The 27,037-nt window shown below is 46.6% G+C and overlaps 2 protein-coding genes across 6 annotated transcripts in view; one reads left to right on the forward strand and one right to left on the reverse strand.

Annotated features, from left to right (window-relative positions):
• Nucleotides 1–1,518, forward strand: part of ARHGAP44 (Rho GTPase activating protein 44) — a 146,872-nt gene extending 145,354 nt beyond the window's left edge. For 3 of the 4 annotated variants that reach the window (XM_054689774.1, XM_037494784.2, XM_037494785.2), the window contains one exon: nt 1–1,518. In XM_054689774.1, the coding sequence (XP_054545749.1) occupies nt 1–140 (140 nt within the window). In that variant the 3' untranslated portion in view covers nt 141–1,518. The other variant, XM_037494783.2, reaches the window with a different exon arrangement.
• On the reverse strand, nt 1,107–25,551 carry ELAC2 (elaC ribonuclease Z 2). Of its 2 annotated transcripts, none has more exons than XM_037494780.2 (24): nt 25,310–25,551; nt 24,652–24,702; nt 24,448–24,518; nt 22,324–22,388; nt 20,890–20,947; nt 19,840–19,908; nt 17,859–17,966; nt 16,869–16,927; nt 14,512–14,570; nt 14,351–14,423; nt 13,583–13,695; nt 12,070–12,165; nt 11,009–11,147; nt 10,841–10,926; nt 9,165–9,283; nt 7,911–8,007; nt 5,992–6,130; nt 5,457–5,495; nt 5,217–5,326; nt 4,521–4,620; nt 4,325–4,445; nt 4,018–4,096; nt 3,249–3,393; nt 1,107–2,770 (listed from the first exon to the last, which is right to left on the reverse strand). In XM_037494780.2, the coding sequence occupies exons 1-24, from the start codon at nt 25,534–25,536 to the stop codon at nt 2,534–2,536; spliced, it is 2,460 nt and encodes an 819-aa protein (XP_037350677.1). In that variant the 5' UTR covers nt 25,537–25,551; the 3' UTR covers nt 1,107–2,533. The 2 variants fall into 2 exon arrangements, with proteins under 2 accessions (XP_037350677.1, XP_037350676.1); XM_037494779.2 differs by having other exon boundaries at nt 17,853–17,966.
• Between the last annotated feature and the right edge of the window lie 1,486 nt (nt 25,552–27,037).

Here is a 27,037-nt window from a genome sequence, read left to right on the forward strand (position 1 = left end):
ATCTTGTCCAGTTTGATATCCCCTCCATCCACGTAGAGCTCGGGTCGACGCTCCGCCTGAGTCCCCTGGAGCACGTGCGGCGACACTCGGTGACTGAGAAGAGGGACTCAGAGGAAGAGTCTGAGAGCACCGCCCTCTGACATGGCGCCCTGCCCCCGACACGCGTGTACATACATGAGCCCCAGACAGACACATACCGCCAGAGCTCCCTGGGCTTGCCAAGTGTTCTCCGTTGGCTCCTTGCTGTCACTGCCAACTCGAGGTTGGAGTTTTGCAGAAAACTGCCCTCTCCAGCCCGTGTGGCAAATGTCGGTGGTACAGATTGTGTTTGTTCCCTTCAGGTGGTGACTTTGGCCTTTTTTTTTGATCTTTGCCTTTTGACTTTGTGCCTATTTTAATCCACTTTCAACTTCCATGCCAAGCAACACCCCTCTCTTGACCCAAGAGAGTGCCTGTGGGCAATGTCCTTTGCAGGGTGGGGGTGTGGGGGAGTTGTCTATTAGACCTGGGGGCTGCCTCTTGCACCCTGAGAGCTAACATCAAGCCTGGCTATGTCAGCTGTAGAAGTGTAAGGGGACCCTTACACTTCCTTCAGGATGAACCCTGGAATTCTAGGCATCTTGGGGCACAGACTTTTGCCTGCTGGAGGGGAGGGCCAGCCACTATGAAAGCCTATAGGGCTGCCATTAATTGGTGGCATCTAAAGTAAATGGCCTGGAACAGAAATTGTTTCTTATGTCTGATTTAAAAAAAAATAAATATGATTTTGAGGGTGTCTGGAGGAACCAAAGGTAGCTCCCCACATCCCAAAACATGAGCTATCAGATATAATTCTATTCCTTCACATTCCCAAGGCCACCCTGCTCAATGGGGACTTGGGGTCCAGGAGCCTGCCTCTTCTTTCTGGAGGTCACAAGTGAATAGCAATAATTCTGTTACCCAAAGCATGCCGAGGACCGTGGAACCAGCCAGCAGAGCCTGCAGGCTGCGCGAAGGGCCCTGCAGTGCCACCAGCTTGGCTTCCTGCACAGGTACTCACCCTGTCTCATGGAGTCCCACCCACTCTTGAGGAGGAGGGCCAGGAAGGCACTGGGGGGCTGGGTCACACTTGAGGATTAAGGGAGCGAGAAACAGATTCAGATCATGCATGCACAGTCAAACTTCACAGTTTTATCCTTTTAAAATAGATATGATATACCTAAACATTGCTATAATATTTGTATATATGAAATCTCTCTATATTTGTTTAATTTGAGCCATTCAATCTAAACCAATGTACAGATGTACAATGAGAAACTTAAATGCTCAGTTATTTTTCCCAACACAGTGTAAAATAACCCTTAACTGACAGCAGGATTTGCAGATTTTTGATGTTAACAGCTTTGCTCATTTCCTGGTAAAGGGTGGTTCAGTACCCAATTTGTAACGGAGCCCGGGGATGGAAAGTTACCTTTAAATACATGTACAAATAGTTGTCAAAAGTAACGTTATTAAAATAGATTTATTATCCCTGAGCGTGGCGTGGCATATCTTGTTTTAATAATGAAATTGCGGGACAAGGGAATCAATCTCTAGCTGCCTCAGGAGGAACCTGAGGCAGGTTTGGGCAAGGCCAAGTCCTTAATCTGGGTCTCTCTCATCACCTGAGTTTTAGTTCTTTCTCTATATTCTCCTGAGTGGGGAGAATACATAAATGCCAGATTCATTGAAAATGAATTTTCTCGATTTCTAAGCACTAACCTGTGTTGTTAAATCCCAAAAGAAGGGGGAGGGGACCAGCTGATGTGATATTTCTCAATACTTCAAGGGTAGTTAGTGACTCTGGTTCTCATTATGGGCAAGGAAGAGCAGACCTACTGTCTCCATTTTCACCTGGAACAACAGGAAGACTTGTTTTCCTGAGCCACTGCACAGGTCCCGGGCTCTTGAGTGTGTAAAGGCCATACCACTGCTTTGCGCCAGTAAAACTTGACTTCTGTCAAGAAACTAGACTGCTGAGCAGTACTGGCTGCCTAGGACAGGCACCAAGGGTCCTTGTCTCCATCAGAGCTGGCTTCTGGGCACATCAGGTACCTGGCAGCAGCGACACTGCCCGTGGAAACTTCTGCTTGGAGGTGGCACCAGGATGAAGCAAAGCACGCAGGTTCCAAATGGAATCTTTATTGCATTCTGTTTCTTTGGAATTACTATTCCTTTAATCTTGGATACTTAAGAGTTCATGTACACCACCCAAGGTTCCTGGACTTGGCTTGTTGCTGGCTTGCAGAGGGAATCAGTTGGCTGGAGTAAGTGTGGGGGGTGGTGCCAGTTTTTCCTTATGCCTTACTTCCCTGCTTGCTTCCACTGGGCAGCCTCTTGTTCCTGGCTTTGCCAAACACCAGTCATAGGAGGATCTAGCAGGCTAGTACCCAGGAGCCAAGTCAAGGCCCTGCTTCAACTCACCTACTCCAAAGTTCCTTCCTGTTGAAGTACCCGCGCTGCCTGTGTGTGGGGCAGGAGATGTGAGCCTGCAGAGCTCAGAGCCTCAGGATCTTCACTTTGCCCTGACCTTCTTGCTCTGTGGACTAAGAGGCTCCTCCACGTGGGCCCGTTTTTGCTGGGGCTCGCTGTCCTCATGGTCACCAGCCCGCTCTCTGGAAAGGAGGGCCTCCCGCACCAGCCGCAGTTCCCGCTTCTCCCTGCGCTCCTCCATCTCCTCGATGTCACCGGCAAACAGGGCTTTCAGGGGGGCAGTCAGCTTGGGCACTGTCGGGAAGTCTCTAAAGCAGACCTGGATGCAAGAGGAAGGGCAAGGACATACCTCAGAGAGGGCTGGAGTGGAAGGAGTCGTCTGCTTGCACCACTCCCCTTCCTCACCAACCCTCAACTGGGAGAAGAAAGAAACTGCCACACAGAGATGGGGAGGAGGCCCTCTACAGAAAGGGGTGCAGACTCCTCACTCTGGGCTGAGGGTGGCAAATGGAATGGACCTCAGGAAAGGCTGTCAGGACTTTGAAAACCAAGGTCCTCAAACAAAACCTCATCCCCCACCCTTCATTCTGAGAAGCTGAGAGCAAGGAGAGGAGAGAACACCCTTATCTCCCGTGAGTGAGGCTCAAAGTTCAGGCCCCCCAAAAGGCTCTCAGTGACTTCCAGCGATGGGACCCTATGTCTGCCTACAGGGTCCTCCCATGGGCCAGCCTCAAGTATGTGGGTGGAGGGTTCTCTCTCCCCCAGGCCACCCCACACAGTCCTTGTGAGATACAGACCTTCATATGGTCAAAGGCAATTCCAACTTTGTCGTTGAAGTCAGGGCTGAAGAGGGGGATCTTGGCATAGCGCTGACTGAAATGGTTCAGCATGATGAACTCCGCATTCATCCGCATCCCCACGCCAATCGCTTGGGAGGTAGTGCTGCAAAGAAAGAAAGGAAGTAAGACTGAAGCTGGACAGCAGGGCAGGACTTAGCACCAGCACAGGCCCAGCTCACAGTCTTCTCCGGCTCCCAGGAACCTCCCAGCAGGCAGGCTCCTCAGTTGGTATATCTTTAGCTGACAAACCATTCCAAGAGCCACATCTCCATGTGCTCCCCCAAATGAAGCCCAGGCTCGGTACTGCCTGTCAAACCTGTCAGTGAGGGCACCTGAGAAAAAGCAGGGCCTTCTTACTTGGGGTAAGACATTCATTCATGACAATAAGTGGCCAGGATCCAGTCCCCCCATTCCTCAACTTCCCCTGGAAATTTCCAGATGTGGCTTATGTTTTTTTTTTTTCCCAGCATATTTTCCTTTCACTCAAAAACTGCCTCCCCCAGAATCTTGCCGAGGGAACTTTGTAGAAATAACAGTGGGAAGTACTGAAGAGAAGCACCCCAGTTCAAAAGACCCTATGGCTCTTTGGAAGGAAGCAGGCTGGCCTCGTGACCCTGAAGGGAGTCTTCCCCAATGGGGCCAATGTGAGGCTGCGCAGGCCAATGTGAGGCTCCCTCCTGGGGGAGGGAGGCCAGGTCGGTGACAAGGGCTCAGCTGTCTCTGCTACCTGTGTGTCTTTTCCACGGCTTCCTCTTCCAGGCCGTCTTCCAGTGTGGCCTCATGTATCAGAAGGGTGGCATCTTTCCCTAGGGAGTAAACACAGGCCTGGGAGCAGAGTCCTCTGCCTGAGAAGCACTCGGCCCTGGGTCCACAGCTGTTTTCTGGCCCAATCACTCTCAGCCCTGGCCAAGTGGCTTGTCTGCATATTAGGAGGACAACCAGAGGCTGTCAGGTGGGACCAGAGTTTGCTGCCTCTGCAAGGTTACCGCCAGTTCCACAAAACCCAAAGCACTCTCACTGCCTCCTCTACTCACCCATCTGGACCAGAGCCTCACAGGGCATGGTGTCTCCGGAATAGACCACTTTCCAGCCGGATGTGTGGACCAGTGCACAGCCAAAGGCATGCTTGCAATGCCGGACCAGGCAGGTCTGAAACTGAAGGGGCGCAAATTGCTCTGCAGCTGTGCTTCCACCGGACCCTCCCACTCCCGTGGACACCCACCCCATTACCTCTTCCAAATCACAGGCTTCCATCAGCAAATTAATCAACCTTTCAATTGCAGGGTTAGAGACCTCTGCTCCTTTCTGAAGGCATTTAGCAGGTATCATACTGTGAGAAGATGAAACAGTAGAAGAAAAAATTTTAAGCAAAAATTAAAAAAATAAGTAAACATTAAACATTTTAACTTGAATAAGTCTTTGGCTGGAGTCCCTCAAAATCATTATAAAGAACAGTTTAAATCACTCACTGAAATGGGGAAAGAGTAGTCAATTAAAAAAAAAAAAACAAAAAACCTAACCCCACCTGGCCCCTGCAAGAACCTAACAAGTAAGCATTGCCCATAGTTCTGGCAATGGATGGATGCCGGGCAGGTGGACCTGCTCCCCTGGAGTGGACATGGGTCCTTCTTCCACCTGGTGTGGGCACGACCGTGCAGTCACTACTTGGGCACTTGGCCCTGAACTGTTTCATGGAAGAGTGGTGGCAAAAGTCTAAAAAGTTGAACAGAACTGAAATGAGGCCTGAGTGGGAACCACCTAATGGTTTCTGTTCAGTCAAAGCATTTCTCTCCTGCTTCTGCTATCTGGTACCAAGTCTAGGGCAAGGTTGCTGGGGGCAACTGCTAACCCTCCCCAGGAGAAGCTTCTGGCTCACGAAGGAAGTAGAAAACAGTGGCCTCAGCCGCCAGGCTGCTCGGGACTCACCTGACATGCTGCAGAATCTGCTGGCACTGGTTGTGGTACTGCTGTAGCCAGGCCTTGAGCTGGGTTGGGGCAACCACTAACAAAGGGTGAAATGGTTTGCCCAGAGATGCCTGAAATAGCGCAATCAGAGAGCCAAATCAAGGAGAGAACATCTTGATAAACATGTTTAGAATAGGAGTTTGAATGGTTATGTGTGGCTCACCAAAACTCAAAGTCAGTAAAATCAGAGGCCACACTCACCAAAGCATGTTCTCTTTGCAGCAAGATGTTTACCAAGCCCTGGGAAGGAAAAGCGAGACAAGGTTAGCCATGTGCAAACTTTCTCCCCCATGTTCTGGTCCTAGAGTCCTCCCCTGCAGGGGTTCCTAGTCCTACCAGCGCCAGCCCTCCAACACAGTCAGAATTGGGGGCTGGTGTGTGCTGAGCCATAACCCTGAAATGTCACAGCTATGTTACCAGAAAAGAGGTCGCCCCTAGGAGACCAAGTCTCCCATCCCTGATTGAAGTTCCCTCTGAGCAGGCGAGCTGAGAAGGCAAGATTCAGGACAAGACGGATGAAGGCAAAACCCTACTGACATGGCGGTGGAAAAACAGAAATACTGGGCCATCAAATTGAGTGGGATGACTGAACTTGGATTTTGGAAAAGACCATCACCCAGTGGGAAACAAAAGCTCGAGGCCAGTTTGGGAAGCTGCAGCATGGACGCAGGGGACAGCACAGAGTGAGTGCGGCTCCCCTTAGGCAGGAGGCCCCCCTGGTCACCCCGGCACTGACCGTGTGGTGATCTGCATGTAGGTGGGACACAAACACGGCGGCAAGGCTGCCCAGGACCCTGTCCACTTTATCTCCGTAGTGACGGCATAGCTGCCCAAACGTGCCTTCGCCACAGTCCAAGAGCAGGGACTTGTCAGAGCTAGGGAGAAGAGCAGAGGCCAAGGTAAGAAAAGCTCCCGAGGGTTTAGATTGTTGTCTTAGAGAGAAGAGCAGGGAGCAGCTGTGGTAATATGTCTTCCATTTATTCTCATACTCTTTTTTTTTTTGAGGAGATTATATAAATACAAAGGCAGTTTTAGAGGTCCATCGTCATCCCATAAAAGAATTAACCATGGAACCTGAAATCTGTTAAGTATTAGAAAGTAACACAGAGCTATGCAAATGCCATGTATCCAAAAAAAAGTTTATGTGGGAGGGCAAAAGCACATCGTCCCCTTGGTGACACTCTTGTTATTTAGCTTGACCCCAGTCTGTGCAACTCCAGTCAGTAACACCAGAGACAGGCACTATGTACATATGACATCTGATCTGTTCCCTTTTCAAGCAGGTCTCGTTCCTCAGCCACATCCTTAAAGCTGGCCACATGGATGCTCCTCCAGGGGAGTGTGACTTTGCTGCCATCAGAGCTTCTGGCTTGGCTAGGCTCCCGTAGGAGTTTCAGCTCCACAGGAGTTTCAGCTCCACAAATACCACAGGCTGTTTTGATGGGCAACCCATCCCCACCTCTACTCTAAGGGGAGAATCATGTCTCCTTCAGGCCTTGTCCTCTGGGAGGAGCTGTGAGACTGAGAGAGCTGCTCCGTCTTCAGACGGGAGCATCAAGGTACGAGACACACTACATTTGGGGGGCAAAGCAAAGGAAGGCAAGACAGTGCCAGTGCATTCCACTGAACTACAGTGGGCTTAAGGGCCCGCTCTTAAGGTTCTGCATGAAACCCTCTTCACTGAACATCCCACCTCTACTAAAGGCCGGGCCCTGCCAGGCTGCTGTATTACAGCTCTCCAGTTCCAAGACAAACACACCCCTCATTTGTGTAACAATCATGCACCACTTAACGAAGCTGCAATGAATGACACACCCTACACACATGTGCAGGTGATCCCTACACAGAGCCTAGAGGTGTAGTAGCTGCAGTCACACAACAAAATCAACTGCCTGGCAATGCATTTCTCAGACCATGTCCCTGTTATTAATTGACACCTGACTATATTTACCACATCAGGGCATCTTATGTGTTATTTCACAGCTAGTATCTAAGAGGACAAATCAAAACTAAAAAACAAAGCTGGTACTTCCCAACCTGCCTGCCTTCACGTGCACACCGGCAGAAATACCACGAACATTTCACAATGCCTGCAAATCTCTGCAAACAAACAGCTGCAGGCCAATTCAAGAGAATCAATTGAAACAACATGCAGTTAAGGGGCTGAACATAAAATAAATGCACAAAACTCAGAAGCTGTCTCCCTTATCAGCAGAAACTGGCTACAGGGATAACCCCATGTAGCAGTTAAGACACCAATTCACACTGTGACCTGCCACTTTCCAGCTGAGGAACTAGAGAGTAGAAACCTCTCTGAGCACCACTTTACTGACCAATAAAATGGGTAGTCACTGCCTCCCGAGATTAATGTCAGTGCTGAGATCATTTCTTTGCAAGGTGTACGGCCTGCAGTAGAAGCAGCCGTTTTTACCAAAAGACAGAACAGGGGACAGTGTGTTTGTGGTGATTCCCAGAAGTCTAAGTTAGCTGCTGAGGAGTCTATAAAATGCAGTAATGCCCACCTCCGGGGCCCTCTAGCCACAACGAAAAGATTTTGCATTACTGCATTTGAAATCAGCCTGGTGCACAGAGCAGGATTTTTGTTTAAAAAATTAACATGATCCTTGATGCAAGTTTTCAGGGGAAGAGTAATACCTTATGTTGACAAGTGTGGAGCTGACGTTTCGGATCTTCATTGGGATGGCAGACCCTGTTCCCAGGAAGATGATTTCTGGATACTGGCTTCTTTTCTCTATGCAAATAAACATATGAAAGATTCCACTTGTTTAGGGCAAAAGTGAGCCAGCATTCAGCTGTGAGATGAGTAGATTCAGCTTCCTAGAGGGACTGATGTAGCAATGAGGCAGGCACCTTTATATTAATGGCCTCCTTTTTAGGGAGAGGCCAGTCTATGACTAAAGGGCCAGTAGGGAGGGAGAACAAGTGATCGCTATAGTCCTTTCTCCAGAATTGTTCTAAGTCTTTTAAACAAGAAAGGGGACTTCTTTGTGCCTTGAGCCCTCATTTACTACAGGGGCTGGCACCCAACCGGTATCCAGCTCTTACAGATGGGCTCTTCCCATGTGTGCTCATAATGGCCCTGTGGGGTAAGGAAATGCCCCAATTTGCAGTGAGGAAAGAGGCTCAGAAGATCTGCTCTCCAGAGAGTGAGAGGCAGAGCTCAGATTCAAACCCAAGTATACTGGATAATTCTGAAGCATGAGCCCCTTCACAGGACAACACGGTGGGCCCCATGTGAGTGTTCACGAGCAAGTCAATGGACCTTCAACAAACAAACCAGAAATCCAGACACAAACCCAGAGGGAAGTAAGGGCAGGAAGTTAGTCTTCCTAAACACAGATGGGAAGACTGACAGGAGGCGGCAACAGATTCACAGAGGCCTGAGCCAGACTTCCACAGAAAGCCTCAAGTTTGGGAGAGTTGGGTTATGAATAAGCGCCTAAACCTGCCTTCTGTCTCAACACACTCTTATCTCCATCATTAGTTGAACATCCACTGGAAAAACCAAGTTCTGGAACAGCGGTTGTGAAGTTCCCCAAACTACTTTCCTGGCCTAACAAGGTGAGTGATGTGGCCAAATCTTCCAGGGACACTTATAGCAAAACCAGGACAAGGTCCCAAGTTGGCCAAGCTCCTGCTCAAAGTTCTTTCCATAGTGTCTCCAGGAATTCCCAGAACTGCTGCACTCAGTGTGTGCCCTGCAAGATGCTGGGGCTTTATTACCAAACATTCCCACTTAACTGGTCAGAGAGGGCAGGCACCGGTGTTTGTAAATAGGGGAGCACTGTGAGTCCAGCTAGACTTTGTCACCCTGTGACACCATTTTGTGCAAACACCTGCAGGAGGGCAGAGGCCCAGCAGAGTGGTGGTCGTTGTTCTTCTACTCACCTGCCAGGACAGGACCATCCTGGGTAGCCTTCCGACATTCCTGTACGCTTTCCTGGAAATTTGGGAGCTCCAGGGCCTCAGCCACAAATTCATCAGGATTACAAGTAACAATGGCATCCCTGCAGACAGAAAAGCATCCCAGGTGACCAAAGTGGGTGTGTGGCCTCACTGGTTTGAATATCTAGACTCAGTGCATGGAGACCACTTGCGGTAAGCTCTTTCAAATCAAAAGGAAAGATAAGCAACTAAGACCTCGGGCAGTTCTATTCTCCTACCTTATAGAACCTTTCTCAGCTAATTGGGGGTTTCATGAAGTTCTGAAGAGCCCTAGGACTTCAGAACATCTCAGCTCAAAGTCCGGCAACTGGCACTGCTGACATTTGGGGTGGGGCCAGGTCTGTGCAGCCTCCCTGTCCTCTAGATCTGTGACCATCCAGCAATTCCCCTGGGAGTCATGGGAGGGAGGGCAAAACTGCCCAGAGCCAAGGTAGTGGCTTTCAAGATGCAGACACTGGCTCTGGGGTACAGCCAGATACCCTGCCTATTAGCAAGCTCCCCCACAATGTGACACTGCTGCTCTGGCGCATACTGAGTGTCCTGCACACACTGAGCAGCCAGCTGTGGATGGGTGGCTCTTGAGCCTAATGGAGCACCCGGGTGCTTAGGAAGTGAGTTCCAGGCTTAACTCTAAAGGTTCAAATTCAGCAGGTCCCTGGGGCAGGACCCAAGAGCTAAATCTTTCCCACGTACATGGTGAGTAAAAATATCAGGTTTGTCAATCACAGCTTCATGGACTACCTGTGCAGACATTGACAAGGAGACAACCTGCTCTTTAACCACAAGACACCGTCGGTAGGCCCCAGTCAGGCACCAACTGTGAGGGCCCAACTATTCAATAGCACAGCACAGAGCACCCAGTAATAATCGAGAACATGGCTAAGTCTCGTTACTGGCTGGGGTGTAAAATGACTGGCATGGCCTTTCTGGATGGTAATTTATGTTGACCAACAGTCTTTATAGTTGTCTCAGTATCCCCACATCTTAAGAATTACTCTAACGGGACAGAATTCCAATCACAAGTTTACAGATGTCATTATTTCATTAAAATAGCAAGAAGTTGGCAGAATCTCAAATGAACCAACGTCCCTATCTAGAACACCAAGAAAAATCTCATTACTGAAGGGTCTGTAATGAAAGGACTGACAGCATGCCAGGTCATAAAACCACATTTTTTTTTTTTTTTTTTTTTTTAAATATAGTCCCCTGTTCTCAAAGTTAAAAAAAAAAACAACAACAAAACACAACAAATGTTAACACTCAGTATCTTGAGCCAGTAGGATTATGGGGGATTGATTTTCTTTATCACCCTTACTTTCAATGTTACAGAACAATGAACACATTATCACTGTTGTTATCAGAGAAAACAATTTTATGAAAGCATAATTGTTGGTTCCAATCTTCCCACCTCAACCCAGCCTAGGCTCAGCCTATTTCAGGGAATGAACTGGCGCACAGCCATGCCAATTACTGACTCGTCTAGTTCTCCTGTGCTGTGCAGTGGCAGCAACATAGACCCTACAGCCTGAAAGTATGAATAATGACTACTTGGTCCTTCCCACAAAGAGCTTTGCCACCCCCTACCCCCAGCTATCCCATAAGCCCAGACCCACACACACCTCTGCCATTCCCTCCGGGGACGGAGCTGATACTTGAGGAGGCATTCACCCCGAACTGTGGGCACACTAAAGGCGGCACCTGCTTCCTGAAGGAGACAAAAAACACACTCGATGGCGAGAAAGCAAGGCGTGGAGGCTGGGCCAACAAGCACCGTGCTGTGACTCTACCTTAGAGTGGAAATTGGCGAGTGCGGGGAAGATGTCCGGGTGGATGAGGTTGAGCTGTGTTTGAATCTTGTGGCTGCGGAGGTTGTGAACTGATGCACAATTCTCATTCAGGATCAGGTGCTGCGTGTCAGGCCCAAACCTAAGAAAACAGACTACACATTCAGAATCCTCTAGGGAACATTCCATCTAAGTGGTAGCTAGATTAGGAGCTCTGTGTGAAAGAAGTGTTCCAAGGGAACAAGCGACTCGTTCAAAAAGACTACTGCTAAATGGCCCAGCATTATCCTACTCCTGTCTTAGACCCCAGTGTTCTCTCCAAACTCAAATGCCTTTGGGTGTGTTGGAAAGACCACCAGTTGAACAAGACAAGTTAAGAAGTTTGGAGCTCATAGCTTCAGGTTTGGTAACAAAATAGAAGTCTTCACAGGGTGGAAGGAAAGGGCCCAGTAGAAGGAAAAGAAATAACCTAATGTATGCTAAGACTCAAACCATAAAGCAATAGAAGATGAAAATTGCAGACAAGCAAGAGACACAGAGCTACTGAGGAAAGAGTTGAGAAACAGAAGGGGAGGCTGAAATGCCACCCAAGACTGCTATGCACTCTGAGCTTCACTCAGTAACTCCAGTGAAGCCATGAGGGAAAAATTTGAGTGACCTTTTCTCTGGTTACTAAATTTTGGAAGATCATCTGCCTCACAGGATTGTTAGGAAGATTAAAGAAAATGAAATATATTCTACATACTACCAAGAGAGTGGGAGATCTTGTGGAATTAGGAGATCTTGTGGAATTACCCGTACGAAGGCAAGTTCGGACAGTGTGGAGGGTGTCAAGCATATGAAACAGACCCCACCCAAGCCGGACGTGAACACACTGTGCCACCTAGTGGTGGTGCTTCTCCATAGCAAGTGCAGATGGAGCTCCCAGGATTCAGGGGCAGGAATACCAGAGAAAATGTGGGCAGCTGGGTAGGCAGCTTAAGAATGACAGGGGATAGACGGAATGTGTCCTGCACAGAAGAGCTTCCCCTCTCCCAGTGCATGCTGCTGGGTGGGGCTCATACCTCTCCATCCACTGCTGGTATCTGCTATCCGCTAGCACACACTCTGGGGCCATGTGAACCACCAGGGCGAGGGGGGTATCAGCATTTCCTTGGTACCTGGGCAGAAGGAAGAGTTGGCCTCTGCTTTGTGATACAAACTCAGAACATACACAAAGACAAACGGAGCCTGTGCGGCCACAGATGGGCACTGCTCAGCATTCTCTGGGGACAGCAGGAAGCCCACAGCCTTCACACCAGCTCTCACAGGCTGGTCCCAGCAGGACCTGAGCACAGCAGAGCCCCAGTGCTGACACAGGAGCCCTTTATTTTTCAAGCCCTGGGTTTCCCTGTCCCTGACTGAGCCTTTCTCAGGCTGCTGCAGACTGAAGCTCTTATGTCCTCTCCTGTCACAACTGCAGAGCAGAACAAGCTCTCCCTGCCTCCCCCACTCCCTCACTCCTTAATTTTTCAGACATTTCCTTTAATAAATCTCTTGCACCTGATTCCACCTGAGTGTCTACCTTCCAGAGGACCCAAGTTGTAATTCAACCATCTAGGAGGACAACTGCTAACACAATGATGTTACTGGGAGTAAGAATGTTTACTTTCAGTTTCCTTAATAAAATACAGACAGCGCACACACATGACACATGCACACACACACAGAGGTCATGGCTGTGTATCTACACCTCACAGCAACACAGCAATGCTCAAGGCTCTCAGCTCAGTTCACATTCAGCCACAGTGACTTCAGACAGCTTAACTGCCCACAATTTTATTAAAACACACAGTCTGTGACACCAGGGCCCCAAATTCATCCAAAGAGGATAAAAAATGGAACTCAGGAAGCATTTGTAACACTAATGTAAAAGAGGGTTAGCTTCCCAAAAGAATTTGTTGTGTTAAATAGACGAAAACAATAAGTGAAAATATATAGATTAATAAGAATTAAAAACAGGAAAATAATATGGATAGATAAAACATTAAGAATGGGAGAAAAATTTAAACATGGATGTGTGCGTGTGCGGCAAAGATTCTACTCAAGATCAAACCTGAATTGCTAAATGGGTCGGTCACATTTTGGGGGCCACCAAAACAGCACTCAGGCCATCAGAACAAAGTTGAGCTGAGCTCCTGTCCCTTCACACAGACTCTGCACCAAGACTCTCAAACAGCTCAGACCTACCTCCTTAACTTGAATACAGGGAGTAAAGGAAATTCTAAGTCTAGACTCAGAACTCTCACTGGCTGTTGATTTCCTGTGCACAGTGGAATATGGTTTTCACTCTTCCCTAACTTCTCTTCAAGGCTGTATACACAAGGCCCACCAATTACCAAGAGCTATGGAAACATGCTAGTAGGGCTGGCCTTGAGGTAAAGAGTCTGGCTGTGATATTTCAAGCTGAGCATTCCCAGAGACACATTCTCTGCCTGGAGCGACTGGCAGATCAGGTGAGGTGCCTGTGTTGATGCTGGGCTGGGCTTCATGAGCAGCGTTGGCTCTGACTTCTCCCTCCTCGAGGCCCCTCATTACCTCTTGAATGCAGCATTCTCGCAGATGGGTTGAATGAATCCTTCGTCTGGACATTCTACCACAACAAAAGCGAGACCAGGATCCGGAGGAGTACAGATCTCTTCAGGCAAAATCTGCAAAATCAGTGGGTCACGATGCTCTCCCAGAGCCAGGTCATGGCTCAGCAAACATACCCACTGGCCTTCAAGTCCACTAACAACATTGCATGAAGACGGAGCAAGCATAAAACCTACCTAAGAACCACTACCTACACATTTCCCACTCTCTGCTTTTACTTAAATAGGAAGTTTGCTGGCAGATAGCATTTCAAGCCCAGAGTGGCCAGCAAGCCAGACTTGGCACTACAGGTCCTCTTGAGTCTGTGGCTACTGGCCTTAACATCCTTAGGTGCCCGAAAAAACATATCGGTAAAGTACACAGTTTCATTCCTTTGGGCCTCGCACCAAAGGAATATTTGGTGCCCAATATTGCATCATGGAGTGTGTTGCTGGACACTACCCAACAAGTATAAGGGAAAACACCCATCCTGTTAGGCGAGGACCACTAGATCCTACACAATCTAGAGAAAATAACCACATGCAGGCAGTGCTGACTTCAAGACAAGTTTAGATTAGTGACCCAGTTTTATCATGTCATCAAGTATTGAAATCCAAGCTGTTTACTTCTCTCAAAAGTGCTGTCTTTGGGGCCTAAACCCACAGTGACTCTGTCCAATGTTCCAGGGACTACCTGTTATGGCTGAAACATCACAGAAAGGGGAGTTCTCACCTCTCTTCCTTCATAAGTGACACTTTTCCCGTCCTTAACAGCAGCAATGATGGGAGCAATGGCGGCCGTCCCACTGCAATGAAGAGGCGAGCCCTCTGTGAGACACGGGGCTGATGAGCACGGCGACCCCTGGTTCCCAATAGTCATATCCCCACACTCACACTGGGAGGCCCAGTTCCTTTGCTTTGAGCACCAAGAAGTTTCCTTTCTTCAAATGAAGCTGCGACAAAGAGAACTTAAATGTAATTTCAGTGACTAAGGAAGAAGCTTGGTTTTACTTAAGTTTAAGTATGTTTTCTGGTTTTGCTTTTTCACTGATGTTATTTTCTTATAATTCATTAAAATGGGGGTTAGGTTATTGCTCTCAGATAAGGTATATTCTATTCTGAAGAAGTTATTTATTTTGAAATGCTTCAGTACTAAAAGCTGAATGATTTAAAAACGTGGTGCTTAATCATCCGCAGGAACTCATTCTACATTTCATAAAATGTCACTGATCCGTAGCAAGTTAAAAGTATCTTTCAAGTATCATTGAAGAGAAACACTATTCTGTTTTATCACCTTGTACTCCTCAATTAATAGCTAAAGGAACAGGCCAGAACATTGTCTAACAGAAAAATGCTCACCACGCCTGTCACTGTACAACAATATTCTGGTGACAGCGATAGGGTGAGGAAAGGGTAGGTGGTTCCCTCTCCTCTGTTTTTCACAAACTTGGCAATATCCAGCTGTTGCTTTTATACTGAAGAAAGTTAGAATAAAAAAAAAAAAATCTCAATATTCTTTTATTATGTAAGAAGGAAAAACATTATCACAAAGCCTCGATGCCATTATTCTGTCCTTAAAAACTGTCCAAACATTTTTGAGCTCTACATGCTTCACATATAATAACAAAAAAATAATGTTCTTCCTCAGATCTTTATAAAGACTTCGCATTTCCTTTTAATTGCCCAAAGTCAGAAATCATTCTGAGGGCAAAGTCTCAAATTTAGATTCTAAAATATAATAAGGACTCTAGAATTTTCTGTCTTGAAAACATTATCCTGGTAGAAGGATGACAGCTTAGGCATGTGAATATAACACAAAGGTGATAAAGCTTAAGTGGCATCTTCAGATAATGATGTAAAATGACCTGGCACCACAGACCCAAATGCATTTTCAGATAGAAACTGTTTCTGAAGTTCAACGGGAACTTGCAGACCGAGGTCAGGCAAAACATATCCTACACCATAAACTGAATTCAACCCCTGGAGAAACCTGTTCCCATCTGAGGAATGCAGAGTATCTGGAAGACACAAGGGCCAGGATGCAAGGCCCACAAGGCCCAGAGCAGGCAAACAGCTGTCCCAAGTCCAGGCTCTCCTACCATGAGAGTCGTTCAGATCCTCACCTGCACAGCCTGTTTTCTCTGATCTCCAAAACTTGAACAGGCTCAGCTTTCCTGCCTTCCACTCCCTTAGCTGGGAAGCAGCAAATAATTTAGAAGAGGGAAAAGATGCTTCAGGCTGATACAGCAAAAACTGCTCTCAGAAGCTGGAGCAGACAGACAGGGAGGAAAGACTTAGAGGGCCAGGGCAGCAGCCTACAGCTCCTTTAACAGCTGCCTGGTCACAACCCCCACTGCTGGGGTTTCCAAGACTGTGCCGGAATCACAAGCAACTCATTTCATAGTACTCCACGTAATCTACTTAGGAAGGCTGGACGTCTAGAATGCACCCTAAAGATTACCATACAACCTACTTAAAAGAACATTATTTTGCTGCCTGAAAACTCAAACACTCAAATATTAAGCCTATCATTGCTAAACTTTTATAAAAACTATTACTATTATTCTCATTGCTGGAAGTGATACTGACAACGATCTTTCAACTGATACCTACATTACTACTGATCTTTATTAACTGTTTTCACTTGTAGGTGCTACAAGCTGTATGAAATTACAAATATATTTTAAAATCAACATCACTGCTTTTTAAAAAAATCAGAAATACAGTGTGTAGTCAGAGCATAGGTCACGTTAGATGAAAGCATTTGTTGAAGATTACAATAAAATTTTAATGCAAGATCCTATTAAAAACAGGCCATTCATCAGATTGTAAAATACCTTATTATAAAAACATTTTCATAGAATCTGACTAACTCCAAATTTGCAGACCTATGTCTGCAATATTAAATGAGTCCAACATTAAAATAAGTCCAATGTTAGCAGCTTAACCACTACAGTGAAATGGCATAAAGGCCTAATTCAGTTATGGGAAGGCAAAGCTACCTTTAACTACTTCTGATGTCCAAGAGGACCAATCATAAGCAAATATAAATGTATCTATATATACAGGATAGACAATTGGAAAAGAATTTGAGAGTATGTCAAATTATAGGTAGAATATTGAGAATAGGGCATCTGTGTTTCTTCTTGGCACAGATAACTTAGGAGCTGCTCCCCTTGCATTACTGGAAAAGTTCTAACCACAGGTCATGGTGGACAGGCTCACTTGGAGCCCACTGGAAGAGCTCTTACCTTACAGATGAAAGCTACCACCAAGGAGGGATCCCTGCCACCCATTTTGCGGGGAACACCTGAGGAAAAATGAGTCAGTTACAGAAAGGTAAATGGGAAGGCTTCCAGGCTTCTCAGATCCACAATGATGTGATACCTAATTTGACTTCACACATAACTAAATGGACATAACTCCTCCAATACAAAGGTGGAAGAAAACACTGTATTCTTTCTCTAGCGGATCGCTTCTTTCTTATTCATATGAGAGCTGAGTAAATGAAAAATACCAAACACCAACCAGAATAACTTTGAAATAGCAGGTAAAATGTTGAAAACATGACATATTTTACCTAGGCCTGGAGAAGGCAGGAAAAAACAAGTTGTAATGCATTTTATAAATAAGCATAAGAATACGTGAAGTTACACAAAAGCTTCAAAGGCTTGCAGAAAAAATGCGGTGTCAGTCTTCACTCATGCAATCCAAATAAGGATAGCCAACAGGGTTGACCTCTTCTCCATCATCAGGCAGAGCAGACCTCAAGACAGAAAGAGGAACTAAGCAAGCTTTGCCCAGCAGTTGACAACAGACTGCTTAAGCAGCCCCATTCCTTTACTATATCTCATCTTGGAACTGTAATTTAGTTCTAGTAGATGTCATTTTGGAAGAAAAGATCAGATGCACTTATTGATATGACTGCTTTGTCATCTTAGTGGTTAAGAGTTTCTGCATTAATGTAAACCATAAAAGCCCTCTGTATAAATTTTCCAGGCCCTCTGGGCAAACAGACTATCAAGTTTTGGGCCCTGCAAACCAGCCCTCAAAGCTCCCTACTGCCATCTTTATGACAACCCTTGTCCCTCTCATCATAGGCCTAATGTGCCAAGGAAAAAGTATCCATCATACACACAGGGCTTCCTTATGACAAGATTCTAACTTAGAGCAGCCAGAGGGGACAGATTAAGAAAACAGAATTCTCTTGACAGCAAGCTGCTGTGTTTTAGTACCATTACCATCTGGAAGCTGCTGCTCATTGTCAGTTGACCCAGAGTCAGAAGACTGCTGTGGACTGAGTCTTTCTGGACTCTGCGATGGCTGTTGCCCTTCACACCTCTGTTCACCTGATGAAAAGAGGAAACAGTCAAATCACACGCTACAGAGGTGAGCTCCCAGGCCAAGCCTAGCCCACTAAATCAGCATGCCTCCTGCACAGAAGTAAGTGCCAGGTACCCAGTCTGCTTTCTGGGCCACATTTTTAGCTGACTTATCTTTTTGTTTCTGCTCAGCTCAGGCCTTGACTATAGTAGGAACATAACGGTGTTTGCTGCCTAAAAAGCATGCAGGTTGTAGGCTGCTTTTTTTGTTATCACCACTCTCCAATAGACGTTGACCCAAGATTACCAAGTTCCTGAGAAGGAGCATAATCTAGCAGTCAGTGAAGTCTCAAGGCCAAGACAAAGAAAACTACTGCTCAAAACCATGGCTGTTGGTCTCACAGTGCTCTGCCTTCCCCTCCTGCAAGACTCACCCCGTAAATGCCTGCTGGACACTAGGAAAACATGGCCGGCAAGCTAAACAAGGTCAGCACCCGTCACACAATACACATAGAAGCAAATTGTTCCATGTTGAGGGGGAGGAAAAGGGAGCTAGAAAGAGTAGTGGAGGGATTGGGGGGTGGTGGTGCAGGGAGGGGAGAGAAGACATCTGACCAGGTGAGCCAGGAATGGAGAGTCCCAGTCAGGCCACAGCCTTACTTGCTTGTGGCTCCGTGCTGGGTCCCTCCTTCACGGCCCTCCTAGCTTCCATCTGCCCAGAGTGTGAGCCTCCCCACTAGTTCTGGGACTCTTTGGCCTTTGTTAAGGGTTCTTGTCCCTATCCCTTCAGTACCTGGCAAACTATCAAGATGACTCCTCAAAAGTGGTAAAACCAGCCATGATTATCTGTTTAGACAGACTGAGGGATGGCATTGATATAGAGAGCTGACATCTCTCCTGGGACCCAAGAAGGTTTGTGTGACCTCCTGACCGCTGACAACAATAACCAAAATATTGGTTATTGTTACCAATATTTATTCAAACCCCCCCTGCAAACCTGTCTACCAAGTTCTCATCAAAGGAGGTACTTATATCTGTGATAAATTAACCTCAGCAACAAATGTGCAAGTTGGAGAGCAATCTATTTCCTGACAGAGCTTGATTAGGTACTATCCCAAAGTATAACCACTATCATTATATATGAATTAAATGTCTGTCCATAGCTTATAAGTTCCTGAAGGGCTGAAACTATATCTCTTTATTTTTCTTTCTCCTTCATTCCATCAGGAAGATCACATGGAGGCACACTGGGAGCCTCCAGGAACTCTGGGTCAGCCCTGGAATCAAAACAAGAACTGCTTAGAGGCCTGATTATTCCTGAAGTGGGTAGGGTCACTGTTTCGAGATGTGTTAAAAGAGATCCCTCTGAGGAGACACAGAAGAGTTGCCCTCAAGTATATCAAAGAGCATCAGCAGTTGTCCATGAGCTCACACAAAGATCGCTCCCTTGATATTACCCTCAGTCCTGTCATCAGGGACTGCCCCCCGTACTCAAAGATACCCAAGCTCTCCAGCACCTCTGCTCAGTGATAGAACTGTCTCTCCCAAAGATGCTAGAACAACCAGTACGGCATCTGGATGCTTTGGAAGAAAGGGAGGTAAGGAAATTTCCTCAGTCATATGAATATACCCAGCACTGCACTGAATGCATACAAGTGGGTAACAAGGGTGTCTGCACTTGTTTTTGAGTGTTTTACATTGCTGAATTGTCTGCTATGTGAATGTCCAGTCCTTGATTTTATGTCAGGAACCATATCTTCATGCTTCAGCAAAATTTCCCAGTCATCCCAGAACACAGAGCAGGATACACAGAGTCAGTGTGTATCAAGCAGCAGCTTTTCACCCATGCTTTCCTCACCTATACCTACAACCTCCTCCTCCTAGGACACCTCATACTCACTGTATATGGGGATCTGGAAAACCATCATGGTCTCATCCTTGTATTCTGGTGCAGAGTGAGGCCGCACCGCTACAAGAAAGGCAAACAGTAAAGTGACTGCATTAACATGAAAATTAACTTTTCAGATCACTAGCCACAGCAAATGAATTGCTTTACTCAGAATTTCCAGTTAAATTATTTAGGAAAGAAACAAAAATGTATTTTCGTTAACAGAGTCACTACAGCCAAATGAAAAGATACATGATCACTGATGACAACCCATTACAAAAGAAAAAAAAGAAACCAATACTCAAAAGTTAAGATGTCCAAGTTAACACTCAGCATTGGGAAGCCAGAGATTCTACCATCTCAAATGAAAGAGCTGATATTTATTTTGAAATACAATATCCGTGTTTCCAGAACAAGAAGTGCTAACAAGCTGGAGAAGCACACGGCCTCCAGGACCAGGGCCCTGCTGGTATCCTCATGTAGGTCTCATTGCATCAAAGGGCCACATCATTGCCAGCAGTGCCAGAGCTGAGGTTCAGGGTAAAATGTAGGCAACAAAACCTGTGTGTCGCTCTATTCACATACCCTCTTTCTACTACAAGGAATTCAAGGCAACTCTGAGAACCACTCTGAGAACTAGGGAAGGAGCCACAGTGCAAACAGGAGACTGCTACCCAGTACCCATATGGGCATATGGCAGTTCTGAAATCACCCCTGCCCACCTGGCTAATATTTGGGAGTATAGTAAGTGCAATAAGCCATATTTTTATCAGCTTGTGTTGATAAGACATTTAATTTTTAGGTTTAATATAGGTCCCCCCCCGTTTTAAAAGAGAATTCACCAGAGACAGAGTGGGGAGCAGAACAGGCAGATGGACCAAAGACACTGCTGAGGGGAGCAGCAGGCGAGGCAGGAGAGGTCTGCCGCGCCATGTGGGTTTCTCCCTGTCTAGCCGGGAATCGAACCCCTGTGCCACCAGGGAGGCCTGGGTTCCTTTTTTAATAAAGTCTCATTTGAAAGACTGAGGCATATGTGAGAAAGAAATGTCAATCAGGACATACCCAGGTCTATTCCTTTCAATGGACCAGAAAATATCTTGATAGCCTCTAAGAACTTTTCCTGCAAAAGAAAATAAAGATGTGAGCAGATAGAATGAAAACCCCAGTTCTTAAGAAGAATTACCAAGACTTCTTAATTCTGTCTCCAAAATAATGTCTCATATCCTTTCATTTGTCTCTGTCTCATTAAGGCCTTCACGAGTTGTATACTAAACCTGAAATACAGAACTGAGTGACATGATCAAGTATGTAACAGGTACTATAGGTATCAACATTAACTTTATTAAGTGTTTTGAACTTGCAACTTTTGGGTGTCCACTCTCTTAGAGGCCAAGGATTTAGCAATGAGGAGATGGGGGTCCCTGCACTCATGAGACTTAGAATCCAGTAGAGGAGACAAAAGTGAAACAAATGGCAACATAAACAACATAGTAGCTGCAGTCTTGTTATGTATTCTGGAAGAAGCAGGAAGAAGGCAGGGGGCTGGGATACAACTGGTCTCAACAGTCAGGGAGGCTCCTGAGTAAATGGGTTGTCCAGCTAAGCCCTGGACATCCAGCTAAGCCCTTCAGAAGGAAAGGCATGGAGGACAGAAGGGAAGTCGAGTATGAATGAAAGCCCTGAGGTGGGAAGAAGCTTCAGTGGAGGACAGGGGGCTAAGCCTGAGTCTGCCCATGTAGCTCTGGCTTGGAAACAGATACAGATATAAGTGTGGTCAAGGGCCAAGGCCACAAGATTTGTGGGTCATAGGAGAATGTTTGGGTCATAATGCAATGCAGAGCCCTTGAAGGGTTTCGGATGGGAAGTGACATGCCTGCAGTTGTGCCATTAAGAGGTCACTCTGCTGCTGTGATGGATTAGAAAGGGGCAAGAATGGCAATGGATGCTATTAGAGTAGAGAGGTTTAGTATACAACTCGTGAAGGCCTTAATGAGACAAAGACAAATGGAAGGATATGAGACATTATTTTGGAGATAGAATTAAGAAGTCTTGGTAATTCTTCTTAAGAACTGGGATGTGAACTATTACATTCAACAGTCTTAACTGTGCACACAAGTTCTTGACAATGTAATAAGCTGGTGTGGAAGATACAAAGCTGTCTGAATAATAAATAAATAAAAACAAAAGCTACCATTTGTTGTATTCCCACTTGGTGCCAAACATCAAGGTCATTTAGTGTTTTGTCATCTAGGCTAATAACTCTGAAACAGTATAGGCATTGTACAGATCAAGAAGAAACAGAGGTAAAGTTAACTTGTTCAAGGGCATACAGTTGTTAAAGAGTTGAACTCAGGTCTCTTTAACTTGAAAGGTGAACTATATACTCCGCTATCAGTTATCTCTGGAAGGTAGAAGACTGGTTTACAAAAATGGAAAGACTTGTCACAACATTTATAAAAGAGATTAACTTTAAAAGCTGAGTCAGGAGAGACTCACCAGTTGTGGAGGTCCAGAAAGTACACACTTTGGAAGTCCAGTTTCCTTTAAGGTAAGAATCATTCCTACAAAGGATGAATACAATCAGGTCCCTCGTCACCTTGTCCTGCAGTTGCTGCCTGGAGCAGCACTCCTGACTTAGCCAGCTGATGACCTACTTGTCCTCCTTGCAGCTTCTGGTTATCAGGAACATGTGTAGAGAGGACATACTGACGGGGGTCAGGGAGGAAGGGAAAGCACTACACATGGCACAGGGCCCTGCATATACGCACCTAGCACAGCCTGCACATACACACTATGTGACTAATCTTCTGTTTTCTTTAAACTAAAACTCTTGCTTTGAACTGAGATTCCTGCCCTGGTGATGCCCCAATGAGTGCTAGACATTGATGCCATCAAAAATTAAACAAGCAGGTCAGGATGTACCAAGGTCAAGATAACCAGGAAGCTGATAGCAAACTCTGGGAAGGGGGGGGTGAACATAACAAATACCAGTACATCAACTATGACGGGCTGTTTTGAGAAAGTGATTCACTTAAGATTGACTGTTTTTGTTCAACTCACTATAAAACAGCCAATTGGAGATGGGATGTTGGCGTGGTTTCTTCTGGGTGATATGCCCACCACTTTCAGATCACTGGCCAGCTATCTAAACGTGCTTCTTAGAGATTCAATTCCTGTCTCTGCTCATTGGCTTTCTGTAATGACAGGCAGCAGGACCTGGCATTTCCAGCAAAAATGCTGCTTGCCAGAGGTACATGGGACACCAAATGGTCCTCAACGGCCTCCAGAATGGGCAGGACTGAAACTGGGGTGAAGCACCCATGTGTAAAGTGATGCACCAATGTGTAAAGTCAGGCAAGTGAAGGGATGGTCTTAAATTCTGCATCCTAGGTAACTCCTTGCCTCACCCTACTCTCAACTCCATTAATTGCTGCACCTCCCCCTGCAGTGACCTTTAGGAATGGCTTTTGCCAAGGTCCCTACGGTCCCTACTAGGTCCGGGTGGGCAAGGACCCAGCGTGCAGGGGGAGAACAGCAAAACACCCTGAAGCAGGGGAAGTACAGCAAAGTTCCCTGAAAAGACAGAAGCTTATCAAAAGATAACGACCACCAGGAACCACTACAAGAATGCTAAAAAACCTTATCCTGTCTTTCTAGAACTACAAACTTTAATCCCTTATTGTCTTTCTAAACTTCCTTCTTTCTTCTATAAAGGTCATTGCTTGTTAATTAAAAAATCATATGAAATCCTTAAAACAAGGCTGACTCAAATGAAACATTACTAAACCCTGTAATAATTAAAATATAGGTTAGGTAAAAAAGTAGTTAGTAAAAAATGCGATTATATAGTTTAAAAACAAAACTAATGGTCTATCTACTTAGGAATGAGGCTGGGTCCAGATGTAGATCACCACCCTGTTGGTGATAGGCTGAGCCCATGAGCAAGCTGATTTCTTGATATTCATTGTTCCTGTGCTTTTGAAAAACATATATATACTGGTCACAAACTCAAAGAAAATTACACTCAGATTTACACTCTCTCTTGAAGTGTGTCTGTTTGTCATTTCTTTCACCGACGCCCTGACCACCCTGCACGTTTCTCTCAACCCTGAGACGGCCTCATCGTCTACTGCTGTGCTGGTCCGCGGCAATTAATAGAATGGTACAATACTCCACTCCTTATCCACATCACAAAGCTTACAAAATTTGGTGGGAACACAATCTTGACTTTCTCGGGTGGTGGGTGTGAATATGAGGTAAGCTGGATAGTGGGTATCTGCGTGTAGCTGCCCGATACTCTCAATGGTAAACATTGTGGGCACTGTAATCACCACCACCACACTCTCCAATTCACTGTCACATAGCTCCAGTCCAGTAACTCAAGAAACTAGGAGGAGGGTAACACTTGGAGGCAGTCCCCTTGTTAAAATCTGTTTTTCTTAGTCACAGTTTTTCATGTGTTGTACTGCAGCTGACAGAGCTAATGTAAAAAGAATTTCTGCTCCCCTGCACTCAGAAAAGAGACCAAAAAAATAAATAAATAAGGGGTGTAGGGAGCAGGACAGGGTCAAATCCCAGAGACATCCCTCCAGCCTCTGACCCTGCAAAAAATACACTTACCGCACAGTCCCCCAACATTACACCAATGCATTCGGGTTAAGAAGATATTGTCCAAACGAGCCACCTTCAGCCTAAGAGAAAACATTTGAGAACAAACTGGATTGACTAGGAACCCTTCTTTCTGCTATAAAAACACACCTGCCTCTCACCTCAGCTTTCAAGCTCCATCATCAGTCCCAACCCATAAGAAAACGGATGACTCACTTGTGTTCCTGCATGAGTCGCTGGACGCCTTCTCCACAGTTGAAGAGATACCTACAGGACAGATATTACACAAGACATTCAGAAGACCCTTTACTCTAAAATTTCAACACCTTTTGGACGCCTGATGGTAGAATCTGGGGAAACGTCTACTCCCCGCACTGCTGACCCTCATTCTGCTATTAGGATTCCGAACCCTCCTCAGCAGAGGCGCGGAGGGGATGGGGGGGGCCCGTGTAGGCGTATGCTGGGGAGAGATGGATGTTCCCCCACCAACTCTCCTCACCAGAACTGTGTGCCCCGCATCCCCACACCAACGATGCGGCTCTTCTCCTCCGGATGCACGGGAAGGGATACAGTTTGGAGAACTCGGGCACCGAGGCTTGGGAAAAGGAAGCTACACCCCAGTCTGAAGTTCTGCAGGGACTCCCGGACACTCTGCGGCTGTCGGATGTAAGCAACCTAGGCTCTCCCACCCGCCGAAAGACCAAGATCGGTTGCGACAGTGAAATCCCACGTGTCAAGCAAGGGAAACCAGAGCTCCGGCAGGTGCTTATTCACAACCGGGTGCGGCTCCTGGGCGCGCGGCAAGGCAGGCCGGGCGGGGCTCGGTGAGGAGACACTGCGGGGGCCCGTGGAATGTCAGGCTCGGCGGACTGACCGGTTGTACTCAGAGAAGACGTAGAGCGCCGCGCCCGAGTCCCGGCCGCCGGCCGCCACCACCTGCAGGTACACGGTGTTCGGGCCTCCGGGCTCCCAAGACGGGCCACGCTTCTCCCGCGTGCGCAGGTGCCGCAGCGGGTCCTTGGGCGGCCGCTGGCGGCGGGCGGCTCCCTGCGACATGGTGCGCCCTGCCGCAGCCCGCAGCAGCGAGCGGATCGCCCACATCCACCAGCTTCCACCCGGGTGGAGAATGAAGCCGGTCACCTCGGCCCGCGTGCCCCACACACAGGCCCTCCGCCCGCGTGGCAGGATCAGCCAATCAACGTGCAGAGAACTGAGCCGCCCGCCTACGTGAGGCCGTGCGTCCAATAGGGAGGAGGCTGGCCGCTCCAGACTTGTCAATTGGCGGTGGCCATAGAGTAGGGAAATGCTAGAGCGACCCGAGCGGCCCCGCCCCTACTCTGTTTCCGGCTTTCCCCAAGGCCAATTCTTTCCGGAAATTGTCCTACGCTTGGGGCGGGACTTCCGGGTTCAGCCCCGGAAAATTAATACTGGAGAAAAAGCTGTTCCTTGGAGTGCGGGTCTGCTGGTAGGTTCGAGTCTCGCTCCCACCCACCGATTATGAACTGGGTTGTTCTTGCTTGAGGTTGTTAGGAGTAACTGTGAGGAGGTCAGTTATGTAGCTTTATGTACTATAAGAGTTTTTGCTAATTTTATTTCCAGCGTAATTAAGGTGAATACATATTTCAAAGGTCTTTACGGACTTTTGGAAAGAAAAGCAAGGTTAGGGATTAAGCGATCAAGTTCTGGAGCAAGAGAGTTTTGGGTCAGTTACTCTGAGCCTCAGTTTCATAACAGTACCTATTTAGAGGTTTTTAGAATTAAATCACCTAGTAATATGTTGAGAGCACGTTGAGTGGCACTGACACATATAAGACATTCAAGAAATGGTAGCCGAAAAGGAAATAATACATTTCAACTGATGTCTAAAGAAATGCTGACCAGGGACATCGCACAGGCAGTTGTCCCAAAGCTTTGGGAAAAAGAACAGTTCTGCGTCTTTACATAGCAAATAAGGATCTCTCTCCAATAAAGACCCCGGTGAAGTCTATTAAAATACAAGAAGCTCCCATGAATAGGGACCATATTTTACCTGGAAGATCCACTGAAATGCGAACCTGTTTTTATGGAAGATTACCACACAACTGTGTAAGAACATATTTGCACTTGAAATCATCCCAGTGAGGGTCAGGAAAACTGCAAGGCTGTTGCTTACATCTTTAGGGCTTAAACACTAAAAAGATTATGATGCTACCATCTCTATAAGTGTTCAAAATAAAAATGATAACTAACAAAACAAAAAGGCAACTGACAGAGTGGAAAATACTTGCAATTCATTTATTTAATACGGGGTTAATATCCAAAATACACAATCATCATACAACTCAATATAAAAAAATTCCATTTAAAAATCAGTTAAGTACCTGAATGTACTTCCCCCCCCCCCCAAAAAAAAAGGCAGCTAGATTTTCAATATGTACATTAGTCAGGATCGAGTGCTTCTTGTCCAGCCTGGCCTCATTAGTGTGGTGGGCCAAGTGTTTGGCCAGGGCTTGCCAGTCCATGTTTCAGTTCTGCTGTTTAAACTGGACCTGGGGCAGCTCTTAGGCCACTGGCTCATGATTTCTTTTCCCTAGGCTGTCTCAGTTGGAAGTCCAAGATCAAA

Source organism: Talpa occidentalis, unplaced genomic scaffold (genome assembly GCF_014898055.3).
Source record: "Talpa occidentalis isolate TD23 unplaced genomic scaffold, MPIMG_talOcc4v2.1 talOcc4.7, whole genome shotgun sequence".
Lineage (NCBI taxonomy): Eukaryota > Metazoa > Chordata > Mammalia > Eulipotyphla > Talpidae > Talpa > Talpa occidentalis.